The 15,777-nt window shown below is 38.4% G+C and overlaps 1 protein-coding gene across 1 annotated transcript; it reads left to right on the top strand.

Moving 5' to 3' along the window:
- Positions 1-2,564: 2,564 nt before the first annotated feature.
- On the top strand, positions 2,565-13,798 carry LOC129248622 (phosrestin-2). The gene is made up of 4 exons (XM_054888244.1): positions 2,565-2,968; positions 8,744-9,551; positions 9,665-9,794; positions 13,293-13,798. Exons 1-4 carry the CDS (start codon positions 2,860-2,862, stop codon positions 13,335-13,337), a joined length of 1,092 nt encoding a protein of 363 aa, XP_054744219.1. The 5' UTR covers positions 2,565-2,859; the 3' UTR covers positions 13,338-13,798.
- Positions 13,799-15,777: the final 1,979 nt, after the last annotated feature.

Below are 15,777 nucleotides of genomic sequence, written 5' to 3'. Positions count from 1 at the left end.
AATACAACCTTTTGTAAGGGAGTGTCAAAAATCGAATGTCACTAGTGAGCAAAACTTTAATAATTCAATCATGAAAAAAACCAAATTTTGTATTGGTTTCTACAAGTTACCTCGATTTATTTAGTAATTTATCCAATAAAGGCTTATTAGTTTATTGGTTTTTGAAAATGTTTTAAATTAAAAGCAACCAATATTTTTGCATAGTTTTGCAAAGTTTTTATAAGTCACTTTATTTTCATATAGTAAATAAATTTCATATAATAAATAAAGGGTGAGCCGTCGACCGGTTTTGTTTCTCTAAATATGCTTAAATAGAGATCAATATTTTCTAATGGTTTTCGGAGATACCCTCCATTTATTTTGTAACTGCACCTTATAAATAAATGGTGAGTTATTGGCCCGTTTATTTTTAAATTTGCTATAAAAATAGCGATCTATGTTTTTTATTGATTTTACAAGTTACCTGCATTTATTTAGAAATTTAACAATATTTTTGATAGTTTTTAAAGGATACCCTACCTAATTTAGAAATTTAATTAAATAAATAAAGGGTGTTTCAAATGGTCTAATGGCTACTTTTTAAATATACTTTACACAATATGACCAATATATAACCAAATCAATAGAGGGTGCGTAATACGGGTTTTTAAGTTACCTAAATTTATTGAGTAACGTAATTAAATAAATAAAGGCTAGGTCAGCGATTGGTTTTGTGCTGAAAATGTTAAATATAAATAGCGATAACATTTTTCCAACAATTTTTGCTTTATTAAAAGAAGTGAAATGATTGTAGAATGTAACTTTATTTAAATTTACCTCATCCGATTCTGTCAGCGGTTCCTTTTGTGGCTCCTCTCTTCACAGTTCAGTAGCTATGTATTTCAGCAAAAGCGCAAAAAATACTCCGTTTACATACCTCATTTGTTTCTGGATAGCCAATGGCACACCAGCGCTCAGTGTAAGAAAACAGAAATCACAAATTTCCGATTATCAAATTTGTTCTACAACAGATCAGTTGTTGGACGGCTTACTTGTCAGGTAGCCATATATTTATGTTTGGTAAAACCAGAGTACGTTCACAACTGAATTTTTAACTTGCTGCATCCCTTATACAGTGGGCCAAAAAGTAAGCATGAGTGACCAAAATCGATTGTTATATAAATGTATGCGCAGCGTATGGTAATCTACATGAGATAGAGAAAATGTTAGTCAATTTTCCCTGTGATTAAGAAAATATTACATGTGAAGTACTTTTAATTACAATTTTTTTATAAATTTAAATTTTTTAAAAGAGGCAAAGGTGTCATATATTACACCTCCAAAAATTTTAAATTATTTTTTCTTCCAAAATCTAAATTGTTAATGAGAGGCAAGGAAATGCACACAAAAGGGTCCATAAAATGTATGTAATTTTTTTTTGCTTGTACTTGAAAATACATTTTGTGAGACGTGAGCTCTCTGACTTCGGATTTTCAAACGGTGCACCTAAAATCATTAAAACTCATAATTTCATAAAGTTCTCATAGTTTTTCAAAACTCGCGTGCACCATATTGAAATTTTTTCTACCTGACTTCAGATGTTTCGCCTCAAAGGCCCTTTAATACTTCTTTTCAATGAAAACAGTTGAAGGTTTGAATTTTGGCCGCTTTTACGTGCGTTAACCGCAAAGCAGTTGATATTTTAACTTTAGAAGGAGAATACTTTAGAAATATCTTTAATACCGCAGCTACAAAATATCACACCAAATAGTTGCACGCATTTGATGCACTGAAATGTATCTTAGCTTTTAGAGGCTCAAGTAGAGCAATAGAGAATTTTTCAGTCAAAAGGCACGTAAAACATGCGTACATTTGATATTGATTATTTTTGATTTCTTATATATTTTCAACAACAAACAATGGTATATATGGTGTCACTTAAATTGACGACAAACCATTCACAAATGTTTATTTTTTTTTCCGTTACTACTATTTAAGTCCACTTATGTATGCTTTTCCAAATCCGTCAAAAAAAAAATTCACCACAATTCTTTAAAATCTACCACAGTTTTTTACTCATTCTGCTACATTAAAGTAAAAATTTAAATAACTCTGAAGACTGATATGGCTAAGCACAAGAGCAATCGTAATTACAGCTATGTACTTAAATTCGCTCATATAGACTACAACCCACGAGGTATGCCTCAAGCCAAAGACCGCACAATGCACTTCTCACTCTCACACTGACTAAGTCGTGCACATGCATACGCACATACACATGTACGCAGACGTTTGTAGGAATTCGTAAGTGACAAAATCAATTTCAGTCAAACTGACCCGACTGCAGTGACAGCAATTGTGGCGGTCAGCACTGTCGCTGAAGCCCTAAAAATTTAGCTAAGTGCACCCCTAAATGTATGCAAGTATGTGTGCATGTGTGTGTATGCTAGTATAGGTGTTGAATTTGTATGTGCTTGGTAAACAATGCGAAAATTTCGTATTGTCCAGCCGACGAAGTTATTCGTACGCTAATTCAATAAGAGTCAAAGCCTGTCAACTAACAACGCCCGCTATAAAGGTCGCCTTGCGAACGTTGGTTAATTTAAAATCGTCGCAGACGTGCAACGCGCCACTAGGAAATTGTCGTTTCAAGCGTCCGTTAGATGAACAAAAACAAGAGTGTCGTTTTGAACGCCATTAGCTGCTAGAGTGCGTGTGAACGCGTCATTGAGTGTTGCAAACAAGTTTTCTTCTACTCAAGCAAAACGCGATTTGCGCGGCAAATTTCGATTTAAAAAATATAATTCATTTAGTTTAATTTCCGAGTAATTTTTTTGTGTGTAAACTAAGTAGTAAAAAAAGTAAAAAACAGCCGCCAAAATGGTTGTCAACTTTAAGGTCTTTAAGAAGGTCTCACCCAACAACATGATCACCTTGTATATGAACAAGCGTGAATTCGTCGACTCCATAACGGTGGTAGAGCCAGTTGGTGAGTAAGTCTGCGTGTATGGATGTGTGCTAATAAATTTTCATTTTTTGACTACCAAGTATTTATGTAAGCATGCATGTGTACGAGTATATGCACCGCCTAGGAGTCATTAATCATTTGAGGTTTTGGTTGAGCTATGAATGTGAAATATTTCGGTGGATCCTGAACGTCTGCTGCAGTTGAAGCAAAATAGAAAAATTAGATATTTAAAGAGCTGTAGGTCTTTATAAATGGAGATTGAATTCATGATATTTTGTAAAAGTACATATTTATTTATTCGTAGTGTGGAATGAATTTTAAACTAGTAAAGTATGTGAAAAGTAGTGGGACTTAACTGATATGGTATGAAAAAAAAATGTTCTGGAAAAATTTTACGAAAACATTTTTTTATGTAAAAACTTCTAAAAACTAAAAAAACAAATTATTAAATAAAAATATCAAAGTAATTCATATTTTAAGCTATAACTAGCGCTAGTTTTTTTCCTTCTTTTCCTTCATTAGGAAGCACTAAATGGAGGAATAGGGAATACGATTTTCAAATAATATAAAAGGTTTTCCAATAAGAGGTGTTATTTTGATAAAAGATCTATGGTTTCGTTGCTTGTGTGGCACGTAGCGCCGTATTGTTGATAATAAACGTTGTCCAGATCAAAACCATCCAATTCCGGCCATAAAAAATCGTTAATCATCTCTCGATAGAGCAATCCAATCGAAAAAGTAAGGTCCAATGACTCCGCCGGACCGTAAACCGCACCAAACAGTCACACGTTGAGGATAGAGAGGCTTTCCAACAATAACTTTTGGATTTTATGAGCCCCAGATCCGACAATTTAGCTTGTTGACGAAGCCACCAAGGTGGAAATGGGCCTTATAATTCAAGATGATTTTTCGATGGAATTCCGGATCTTTTTCATGCATTTCAACGACCCAATCAGCAAAGACACAACGTTGTTGATGATCGGCCGGCTTGAGTTCTTATGCTAACTGGAGCTACGTGCACCGATTTTATTCTTCACATCACTAACATGTCGCAACAGCTCGAATTTGTTCATCCATTTCTGTATTGCGGTTCGACAAGGTGCTTCACGATGCCCCAAAAATGTTCGAGTTTTACGAACCGTCTCTGTCATTTTTATAGTGAATTTTATTAATTCCAATGCGTTGTTTAAAGTGTATTGTTCCATTTTTATTAATAGCGTAGTTTCTACTGGTCGAATATCAAAAAATGACAGCTTCAGAAGTGACATCGACCGAAATAGCGTTGCATTCAAAATAACACCTGTTATTGGAAGACCCTTTATATCCCGAAGACAGTGCGAGTCTATCCAAGTAGGCACAGACGGCTCAAAGCTCGAGGACAGGGTGGTCGTAGGTGTATACTCCGAGGATCTGGGAATCTCCTTCAGTTTCCCGACTACTGTAGTGTCTTTCAGGCTGAACTGATGGCAGTAATAAAACCCGCGATACTGGTACAGTGTGAGGCGATATCTGGAAATGACATCTACATACATTTTCACTGGCAGCCAGGTGGCGATAAAATCCCTCACAAAACAGTCGACAACCTCCAAGGTAGCCATGAAATGCCGCACATCTCTTAACGAGATGGCTGAGTCATTTCACCTAAAGGTAACATAGGTTACCTGTAGAGCCGATGAACTAACAAGACTCGGCACTTAATTGACTGATGAGTACATAGATAATGACATAGGGATACTCTTACAAACATGAAAGCTTCATCCTTGAAGAAATTGTAAAGAAAGCTAACGAAATATGGCGTAATGAAGCCACCTACAAAATCGCCCGTCAACTGTGCCCGACTCTAAATGCTAAACGCACAGAATCTCTGTTAAGCCAAAATAAACACAGTCTTAACAGACTGATTTTAGTTATAACGTGGCATATCCTAATCGGTAGGCACGCCCTAAGGATGGGTGTGCAAGCACATGACTTCTGTAAAAGTTGTCTTGATGACGAAGAGACACTCTTGCACCTTCTGTGCCATTGTTCTGCTCTATCCAGACGAAGATTTGCTATTCTGGACAGACAATTTTTTAACGAATTGGAAGATCTCAGTTCTGCAGAAATAGGAGGTATTCGAAAATTTATGAAAAACACACACTGGTTTTAGGAGAAATAGGGAAAACTGCCCACGCGGCATCAAAATGGGCTATAAGCCTGAGTCTGTCCCACAGGACAACCGCTTCAACTTAACCTAACAAAAGCAAGAAAAGGTTAAAATTTTATAGTATTACACCTAGCAAGGCTAGCAAGTAATATTTTTCGCTATAACTAATTAATGAGTTGCAAACAATTTAAATTTACAACATAACTATGACGAGTTGGCCACTAAGCCTCTCTAAGGCTTGGTTGTGCTGAAGCTTCCGGGTTTATGGGCTCGTCCAGCCTTTTTTCCTACTTTTTAGCAAAGACAGATAATAAGCGTAACTTTTTTCACTGACAGATCCTTGTGCAGATCGGTATTCTTCATAAACCAAGGGGCATTTGCCATGCCTCTGAGCACCTTGTTTTGTTCTCTCAATGTTCGAGGATGCGGTACATTCCCATAATTGCATGCCATATGCTCATACTGGCTTTAAAACTGGATTGTAAATAAGTAATTTGTTTTGTATTGCCAGTTTCTGCCAATCAACCATTCAAACTTTTTTTTTTGATTTTATGTCAGTTTCGTTAGCTTTTATTTTGACAAGTTCCTTCCATTTTAACTTCGCCTCCAATGTCATTCCTAGGTATCATATTTCGTAGTATTAGTATAGGGTACTGTAATGAAGGATATTTTTACCGGGATATAAGTAATGTTCTTGTTTGTGGTGTCAAATCTGCGTACAGATTTGCTCTCTTGCTCACGTTATAATTTCATCTACCAGTGGTTGTAACATTCAGCTAAAATACGTAGGAAATGTGGCTACTCTGTTGGTAGTAAAAACTGGAAAGTCTGCTATGTAGAGTAAATATTGTACTGGTCCAAGAATGCTGGCTTGAGGTGCACCCGCTTAAATTTTTTTAATGTCTGCGTAAGTCGAATTTTGTTTTACTCTAAAACGACAAAACTATTGAGCGTAGAACTTTCAATATATCTTTTTGTTTAGTGCCAAGACAAAGGCAGTTTCGGTGCAGCCCTTCGTGCACTCTGTGCGTGATAAGATCCGTAATTTTTATCTGAAACGAGTGATTGAAAAAATGTTTTTCTAATAGCGGTCGTCCCTCCGCAGGCAACGGCAAGCCGAGTGTATTTCTGCCATGAAAAAGCTCCTCATAAAAATATCTGCCGTTTGGAGTCGGCTTGAAACTGTAGGTCCCTCCATTTGTGGAACAACATCAAGACGCACACCACAGATAGGAGGAGGAGCTCGGCCAAATATACCTATACTTAATAAAACTGTACGCTTCATTTATTTTATTTTATTTCAGTACAGCTATTTAAAAAAAATGTTTAGGCAAACAACAGCAATTGGATTCTCATTTTTTTGTGTGCTAAAAAAAAGTTATTTAAAAAAATTATAAAACGTATAAAATTTTGTTAGCTTACTAATAGAACATCGCATATAATTCTGTTGAAAATTTACTTACAAAAAATTTAACAAGTTTTTAAGTCAATTGGTATTAAACTCTGTAAGTTACCACACCCACTGTGTGGTTCCTCGAAAAACGCAGAAGAACATAGCCGCAAAGCGCACTGCAACGTTGTTCTCAAATAATCAAAAGTTCTTTAATTATACAGATTAACAAGGTAGGTAAGTTAGATGGCAAGAGTACCACAGATACACTTCAAGCGAAAACTACCTACGAAAAAAATTAGGGAAGAGAAACCATCTACAGCCATCCAGTGCTGTTAATGTAGGCTAGATTCCTCGGCTGGAGAATATCCTCAAGCCATCCCCAAAGCGCACGCTAAATAGTCTCAAGCGTCTAGCCGCCAGAGCCGGCCATTTGCAGAGAAAGTGTTCAACAGTCTCTTTCTCTGCAAGATCCCCACAGTTTCTACAATAGGGGTTGAACGGAATTCCAAACTTCTCGGCATGAGTGCCGATCACCCAGCGCAGATTATGAAATAAGTTAAGAAAATGTGGCCATAGAACCAGATCATTGAAACTGCATGTTTTGATCAGTTAACGGATTCTACAGATATTAAACATTTTTATGAATTTATCTTGAATGCTAAAAGAAAACACGGAAAAAATGTATGTGGATTTTTGGACTCAGCAACCGATTTTACATAGGATTTGGATGGTCTGGTAATATTTTTTTTATTTTTTGTTTTTTCTGTGAACTAGAGTTATTTAGATATTTTTACAGTTGGAATCCATTTTGTCAGTTGGAATCCAGTTTTCGAGATAACAGTATTTAGAAATTTGACTTTGGCCCGCTGTGAGCTCATTTAGAAACAACCTTATTTTGTAAACCATTTAAATCTTAAGGCAAGGTGGCGCAAAATGAATCATCCAACTTGGTTTTGAATAATTTTTTTACTAAATTAAAAAAGGTGTTTTGACTCGTGGGGATCTCTTAAGGTATTTTGAGTCATCTAGATCTTTATTTTGATCATTATGCTCTTTATTACTTGTCTGACGTACGATGCCATTTTCAAAAAAATATAAATCTTCCGATAGAGCGTTTTAATTATAAAAAGTATTATAATAAATTTTAATGCGTTTTTGTTTTTTAATTTTTTATATACATTTTTTGTTTTTGGTTATTTTAACTTTTTTAAATAAATTCCTTAGTTTTAAAGCTGTGCTACTAAATTTTGTCCTGTCTTTTTTATATTACTTAAATTTTTTTCTGAAAATCATCAAGATCGAATCACTTTAACATTTGTGTGATGCGAGCTTGTCTTTAACTGCGCTTTCAGTGACCCAAAGCCCATTCCGAAATACGGTTATCTCCGATCTGATAAAACGGAGGATACCACTGAAATTCGAAGGTCAAAACTAAATAAGTTTAGCTATCAAAACGTTTGTCCAAAAAAGAAAATTCAATACCTGAGCACAGTGTAATAGTTTTGTAAACGAAATGGCGCTTCATCCAGAAAAATTTGCCGAAAAATACGCTACTCAAAAATTTTTCTACCATCTGTTGAAGGAGCGTAGCCCTAAAAGCAAGAAAAAGTGTGTTTATATCGTGTGAAGTGTGACATTTCTTCAGTTTCGGAAAAATGTTGCTCATAGGAGCTTTAACCTAAAGCATCTCCTAAAGCAAGATGGAATAATGGTACCGTAGTCATAACGTCATAGTCGCAGCATTACAGTATTTGGCGATCAGCTTACCATAAACAGCTGATATCGAAGTAGATTTAATGACAACATTTTGTATTTTGGCCTAAAGCCATGTATATTTTCACACTAAGTCAATTCGTTCTTCGACGTTCATTTCTAATAATCAAATTTTTATCTCAAATATCAAAACAAATGTACAGCATCTACGGTTATGGATATGGCACTACGGCGCGCCAACTCAAATCGTCTACAGTGATGCCCATATATTTGATCAAAACAGCTGGTTGCTATGTTTGTAGTTCTAGCTATGTTGCGGCATTTCAGCTTAAAATATTCATTAAACATAAAAGAAAACAAAAATTCGCGTTTAATTTATTGAAGTGGCATCTCAAGTGGTGCGTTTCAGCCGCTTCTGTTATTTGATAAATCTAAGAATATATATTTCCCCTTAATGCATAAAACTACTACGGCTACACGTATCTTCAAATTCTCGCAAAATACTAAAAGCCCTTAAAATTAAAACTAATCCTTCCTATTCCAGATGGCATCATCGTTCTGGACGATGAATATGTGCGACAAAATCGCAAGGTCTTCGTGCAACTCATCTGTAACTTTCGTTATGGACGCGAGGATGACGAAATGATCGGTTTACGTTTCCAAAAGGAGTTAACACTCGTTTCACAGGAGGTCCATCCTCAACAAAAGGTCGACATTCAACTAACGAAAATGCAGGAACGTTTGTTGAAGAAACTCGGCTCGAATGCCTTCCCATTCATTATGGACTTGCCACCCAGTTCACCAGCCTCCGTTGTTTTACAACAGAAAGCCAATGACGATACTCAACCTTGTGGTGTGCAATATTTTGTGAAGGTGTTTACTGGTGACAGCGATTGTGATCGTTCGCATCGTCGCAGCACCATTAATTTGGGTATACGCAAAGTACAGTATGCACCCACTAAGCCTGGCATACAGCCATGCACAGTGGTGCGCAAAGATTTCCTGCTCTCACCCGGTGAGCTTGAGCTTGAGGTCACGCTAGACAAGCAACTGTATCATCATAGCGAGAAAATCGCTGTGAATATTTGCGTACGCAACAACTCGAATAAGGTGGTGAAGAAGATCAAGACCATGGTGCAGCAGGGCGTGGATGTGGTTCTCTTCCAGAATGGGCAATTCCGCAATACGATTGCATTCGTGGAGACAAGTGAGGGTTGTCCGCTAAATCCGGGTTCCAGCTTGCAAAAGGTTATGTATTTGGTGCCAACTTTAGCGGCTAATTGCGATCGTGCAGGCATCGCTGTCGAGGGAGACGTCAAACGCAAGGAAACCTCACTGGCATCCACCACACTGTAAGTTTTGGAAAGAAGGAGAGAATATTGTATGCATTATTATTATTTTCTTTTAATAACTAAATATTTAATATTTCTTATAAATCCTACTCAACATTTAATTTCCTTTTCAGCATTGCCAGTCAGGATGCACGCGATGCTTTTGGCATCATTGTTTCTTATGCCGTTAAGGTCAAGTTGTTCTTGGGTGCTTTGGGAGGCGAACTATGCGCCGAACTACCATTCATTCTCATGCATCCAAAGGTAAATTTATAATATTGTTTTTAATGCTAATTTTTTATCCGTACTTGAGTTATCGACCCGACTTTATATAGGCCGTGTATTGCTTGCTCTCTTTCTTTAATGATCATTGGTAACTTTCCGACGCCATTCGATGCAACAAACAGTCAAAAATATTTAACAACAACATCATCATTCATCTTCATCTAATACTTCCAACATAAGGAGACCTTCCGTTTTCTTTGCTACCACCAGCTGATAGCGCAACGAATACTTCCAGAGCCGGAGCGTTTGCACCCATTCGGTCGGTATGACCTAGCCCCCAGAACTACTGGGAGTTTATTTGCTGCCCTATGTAGGTACTTATGTACATATATTCAGCGGCTGCTGTAGCCGAATGGGTTTGGGCGTGACTACCATTCAGAATTCGGAGAGAACATAGTCGCGAATCTCGATGAAACACCAAAATGAAGGAAAAAAATATTTTTCTAATAGCGGTCGCCACTCGGCTGGCAATGGCAAACCTCCGAGTGTGTTTCTCCCATAAAAAAGCTCCTCATAACAAATTATTTGCTTTTCGGAGTCGCCCTCCGTTTGTGGAACAACATCAATACGAACTCTACAAGGCCCAAAAAGGGCCAACAGCTCACTTTTCAATCGTATACGGCATTCGCCGTCACCAAAGATCCAAAAATCTTTCATTCGGGCACTGCGAGGGCCGTTCATCAGAGTCCAAGCCACTGCGCCACATAATAGGTTAGACATGGCGAGAGGCTTATAATGTGTACCCTGCGGAAGAAAGGCTCTTCAGTAGACTTGAAGCTTGACAGTATTATAGGTGCTAAACTTGGTTTCCAAATAAACGAAATATCTTATAACTTCAAAATTGTAACTGTCAACAGTAACGCGGGCACGCTAAGTGCTTTCCTGATAACAGAAGTTACTTCTTCTTGTCCTAATTCAGCACTAGACCCATTTGCTTCATTTCGTTATCCAACTTAGGAAAGGCAGAACTGAAGTCGCAGTTCTTAAGATTGATGATGTCAATATCATCAGTATACGCCAATAATTGTATGCTCTTATAAAATGTGGTGCCTGCGGGATTTAGCTCTACAATTTTTCCCCACGTCCGTCTAAATAAGTCACACGATAAAGGTTAACCGAGTCCCAAAACTTTTTCGGTATCAAGTAACTGTGAAAGTTCCTCAATAGTTCTGACGAGTTGCTGGTATTACGCAACGCCATTTTACATAGCCGTAGTCAGGCATTGCGCCATATAAGGAATTATTATTCGTTCTTTCGGAAGCGGCTTTAACATCGACCAAGGGATAGTATGTTTTGATTCTCCATTCCCGGTATTTCCAGGACTTTACATATGATAATTGGAGTCGTTGGTTGATTTTCTGTGGTTTGAAGCCGGACTGATAAGGTCCGATCAGTTAGTTGATGGTGGGCTGCAGCCTCTGCGTGACAGTTGGTGCAGATCGCAGGATCGCCCTCCTGGACTGTATTTTGCATGAGAGCAAAATATGCTAGCTCTTCACCGGTGTATTTGAATTACCCGGCCGGTAGTCCGTCGGCTTCCGCGGCTTTGTCGCCTTTTAGCCACATTATAGATATTCACAATTCAGCATGGTTTGATAATGGACTGGCAGTTGCAGCCCCAATGATCGGAGGTTCGACGTCTTCATTTCACCACCTATCACCACTCAGTATGTGGGATAGATGTTCCCTTCATGACTTAAGCTTGCTCTGGATCTCAACCACGATTGAAATACGCCTCGTTCTAACAGGAAATCCTACTGGATGGTTTAATTAAAGTTCCGCCATATAACTTTACGGAATTAAAAATGCTATAAAAAAGAAACTACTCAATATTTTTCCAAATTGTTTTTTTTTTATTTTGAAGTACAATCCTTCCGATTAATGATGGAACACAACTTCATTCATATGGTTGCCTCGGCTAGCCATGCACCATCCCATACGATCGGTCCAATTTTTCAACACATTTTCCATTGTATGCGGCTGTATTTCAGCTATGACACCGCGTATGTTGATCTTCAGTGCATCAATTGTTACTGGTTTGTTGGCATAACACTGGTCTTTGACGGCACCCCAAAGATAATAATCCAACGGCGTCAAATCGCAGCTCCGAGGCGGCCAAACGATATCAGAATTTCGGCTAACAATGCGATCTTCGAAGACAGTGCGCAAAAGATTGATCGTAGCATTCGCTGTGTGGCAAGTAGCGCCATCTTTTTGGAACCGAATGCCTCCAATATCCTCCTTTTCAATTTCTCGGAACAACAATTCGTTCAACATGGCCCGGTAACGCTCTCCATTGAGGGTTACGGAGGCTCCTCGCTCATTTTCGAAGAAAGATGGACCAATGATGCCTCTCGACCAAAATCCGCTCCAAACAGTGACTCGTTGTGAATGTATCGGCTTTTCTTCGAGTGCGTGCGGGTTTCCTGAGACCCAAATGCGGCAATTTTGCTTGTTAACATACCCGCCGAGATGGAAATGAGCTTCATCCGAAAAGATGATTTTTCGGTAAAAGTCTTCATCTTCTTCAAGTCGATCCCAAGCCCATGAAGCGAACCGAAAACGCATTGGGTGGTCGGTTTGCTTCAGGGAGCGGAAAAGATGGTAATCGGTCAGCGCAAGGTCCGAGCTCTTGGAGTGCAACTTTGACGACTTGTGCAAAATGGGGCCTGGCGTTGTCGTGAAGGAGTGTGGTTTAACTATGACGATCAGGTCTTTTTAGGAGTCACCCACTCCTATATTTGCTTCATATTGATTTATAGATACCATATCTCATCTCCCGTAACGATTCGGTATAAAAAGCTCAGTTTATGACCGCGTTTTGCTGGATGGCTGGAGAGATGCTGAGAAGAAATTCGAAAGCGACTTCCTTTGTGTTTTTCTTTGTGCTCGTGAGGCACGCAGATTCCCAATCTTTCGGTAAATTCCACTGAATAAAAGTGACTGAGAATCGTTTTATGATCGCAGATCGTGTTTTGGTCCAATTCACGACTGGTTTGGCGACCGTTCTCCTTCAAAAGTGATTTGAGACGTTCTGCATCGAATTCAGAAGATCTTCCGCTGCGGAACCTGTCATCAACATCAAAGTCGCCATTTTTGAACTTTGCAAACCATTTCCGTACTCTGACATCATCTCCATAAACGTCGCAAATGTCCCTAGCTGCTTCGGCAGCTTTTTGACCTAAAAAAAAGCAAAGAATAGGAGGTGTCGAAAATGTTGAATCTTGCCTCCAGGGTATTCAATTTCTAAGCCTTAAACTAATAAAATATTAATCAAAAATAAAATATACATAGTTTACTAGAGCAAAAAGGGCTGTATCGAATGAATTCTTACTCTTTAGAAAAACAACAAACAAATCGTTGTAAAATAAAAGAAAATATAAAAACGCCAGGAACTTATTCCCCAACCCAATACATACATATATTGGATTGGATTGGATTTCATTAAAATATTCTTTATTTATTTTGTCCTTGCAGCCTAGCCGCAAAGCCCAGGAAGCCGAGGCAGAAGTGGAGGCTTGAACACTCAGTTAACCCAACGAGGCTCCTAACGAAGTACAGTTTTTGATGATGTTGCTAATTATATTAAAAAATACCTGTAAATGGGCTTAAAAAAGTCGATGTTAACATATTTGTCACATTTAAAAAGTGCGCTACTTATTTATATATCTACTCAAATACTTATTTATCAAAATATTTATTACTTTAATAGAGGAGGAGAGGAAGCTTGAGGTTTGTTACTTTTTATTACCCTTGTTGTTACTCTTTGTTAGCTGCAATTAATATTTGTATGCCTATGTGCATAAATCATGACAATGATAAACCAATCAAATCCAATAAAAATGTATGTAAATTAGTATGTAAATGTTTATGTGCTCATATGGGTACGAGTACCTACGAATACGCTGCTAGGTACAAGGCAAATTGTGATTATTAATAGATGAAAAAAATATGAATTCCAATAAAAACAAAAGAAATTTAGAGTAATTGACTTTTTTTTCTCCAACTCATAGAGAAAATAAATATGTGAGAATGTACGAGAATCCTTTATGGATGCTGTCTGTATAATCAGAAGGAAAAACGAGAGACTGAAACACGTAAGTGCGAGGAGCTTCAAATGCCGGCCAACAGGAAAAACATCCGAAAATTATACAACAAACTTCGACGACTTACAGAAGGTTTCGAGACCGGGGCACTTTCGTGTAAGAACAAAGACGGTGGAATTAATTTATAGATGGACCACTTCTTGAACTGATTAAATAGTGACAGCCGTGCGTGCCACTGAGAATGTAGAGATGAACCGATACCCCAATCGTTGACGACGGAACTGTCCTTCCGCCACCCAACCACGACGAGATGAGAATAGCGATAACGCGGATAAAGAACAACAAAGCCGCGAGAGCCGACGGACTGCCAGCTGAGCTATTCAAACATGGCGGCGAGGAGCAGGTAAGGTGCATGCATCAGCTCCTATGCAAAATATGGTCAGCTGCAGGCCTGCCTTGCGATTGGACTTTAAGTATGCTCTGCCCAATCCATAAGAAGGGTGATTCTGCAATCTGTGCCAATTATTGCAGGATCAGTCTTCTAAATGCCGCCTATAAGGCTCTAGCGAGCGTATTGTGTGAAAGGCTGAAGCCCATCATCAACCAATTGATTAGACCTTATCAGAGTGGCTTTAGACCTGGAGCATCCACCACATCAGATATCCACAATACACTAAATCTTGGAAAGGATCTATGAAAGGAAAATCGAGACACACTATTTTTTTGTCAATTTTAAGGCTGCTTTTGAGAGTACAAAAAGGAGTAGCCTATATGCCGCGATGTCTCAATACGGTTTTGCAAAATCACGCTCCTAAATATCAGCAGCACCATCAGAATTGGAAAGGGCCTCTCCGAGCCGTCTGATACCAAACGAGGTTTCAGTTAGGGTGACTCGCTGTCGTGTAACTTCTTTAAAAAGATCGTGCGAGCCACAGAACTTAATAACTCAGGCACAATATTTTTTAACGAGCGTACAATTGTTAGCATATGCCGATCATATTGACATCATCACACAAATAGTCTGTGCACTCGAGTATCAGCACCCATGTCACTATTGACAGTTATGATTTCTGGTTGTAAGAGATTTCATTTATTTAGGAACCAGCATTAACACCGATAACAATGTCAGCCTTGAAATCCAACGTAGAATCTCTCTTACCAACAAGTGCTACTTTGGACTAAGTAGGCAATTGAGCAGTAAAATCCTCTCTCAACGAACAAAACTAACACTCTACAAGACTCTCATCATGCCCGTCCTAACGTATGGCGCAGAAGCGTGGACGATGACAACATCCGATGAGGCGTCACTTTGAGTGTTTGAGAGAAAGATTCTGCGTAAGATTTTTGGACCTTTGCACATTGGCAACGGCGAATATCGCAGGCGATGGAACGATGAGCTGTATGAGCTTTACGACGACATAAACATAGCACAGCAAATAAAGATCCAGCCGCTTCGTTCCCTAGTTCATGTCGTCCGAATGGATACAAATAGTCCGGCTCTGAAAGTATTCGATGCGGTACCAACTGGTGGTAGCAGTGGAAGAGAAAGACCTTCTCTGTGTTGGAAAATTAATGTGGAGAAGAACTTGACTTCACTTGGTGTGTCCAACTGGCGCCGGTTAGCACGAGAAAGAAACGACTGGCGCGATCTTTAAACTCGGCCAAAACCGCACGAATCAAGAATTAGAAGAAGATTCTTACTTTACGTCGACGACCTACACGCTTTCTCTTCGATTATGAGTTCTATGGTTCTACTTGGCGTCAATCAGGGATCAATAGGCGTACTTACGATCATAGTAAGAAGCTTTGTAGTTTATTGACTTTTTTTTTAAATAAATAAATTCGATTTCCTATTAAGTAATTCTTAATTAGTAATTAAAAAATAATTAGTAATAAAAATAAAAAACCATTTGCTG

This window comes from Anastrepha obliqua, chromosome 5 (assembly GCF_027943255.1).
Source record: "Anastrepha obliqua isolate idAnaObli1 chromosome 5, idAnaObli1_1.0, whole genome shotgun sequence".
In the NCBI taxonomy this organism is placed as follows: domain Eukaryota; kingdom Metazoa; phylum Arthropoda; class Insecta; order Diptera; family Tephritidae; genus Anastrepha; species Anastrepha obliqua.
Note: the sequence above shows the minus strand (reverse complement) of the source record. Positions and strands in the feature narration are given on the sequence as shown.

What these genes read in the sequence shown, in the direction of transcription:
- LOC129248622 (XM_054888244.1), top strand. Translation starts at nt 2,860, where the DNA reads ATGGTTGTCAACTTTAAGGTCTTTAAGAAGGTCTCACCCAACAACATG. An exon ending in AACGGTGGTAGAGCCAGTTG is followed by an intron (nt 2,969 to 8,743) that starts GTGAGTAAGTCT and finishes TTCCTATTCCAG; the next exon opens with ATGGCATCATCGTTCTGGAC. An exon ending in TCACTGGCATCCACCACACT is followed by an intron (nt 9,552 to 9,664) that starts GTAAGTTTTGGA and finishes TTTCCTTTTCAG; the next exon opens with CATTGCCAGTCAGGATGCAC.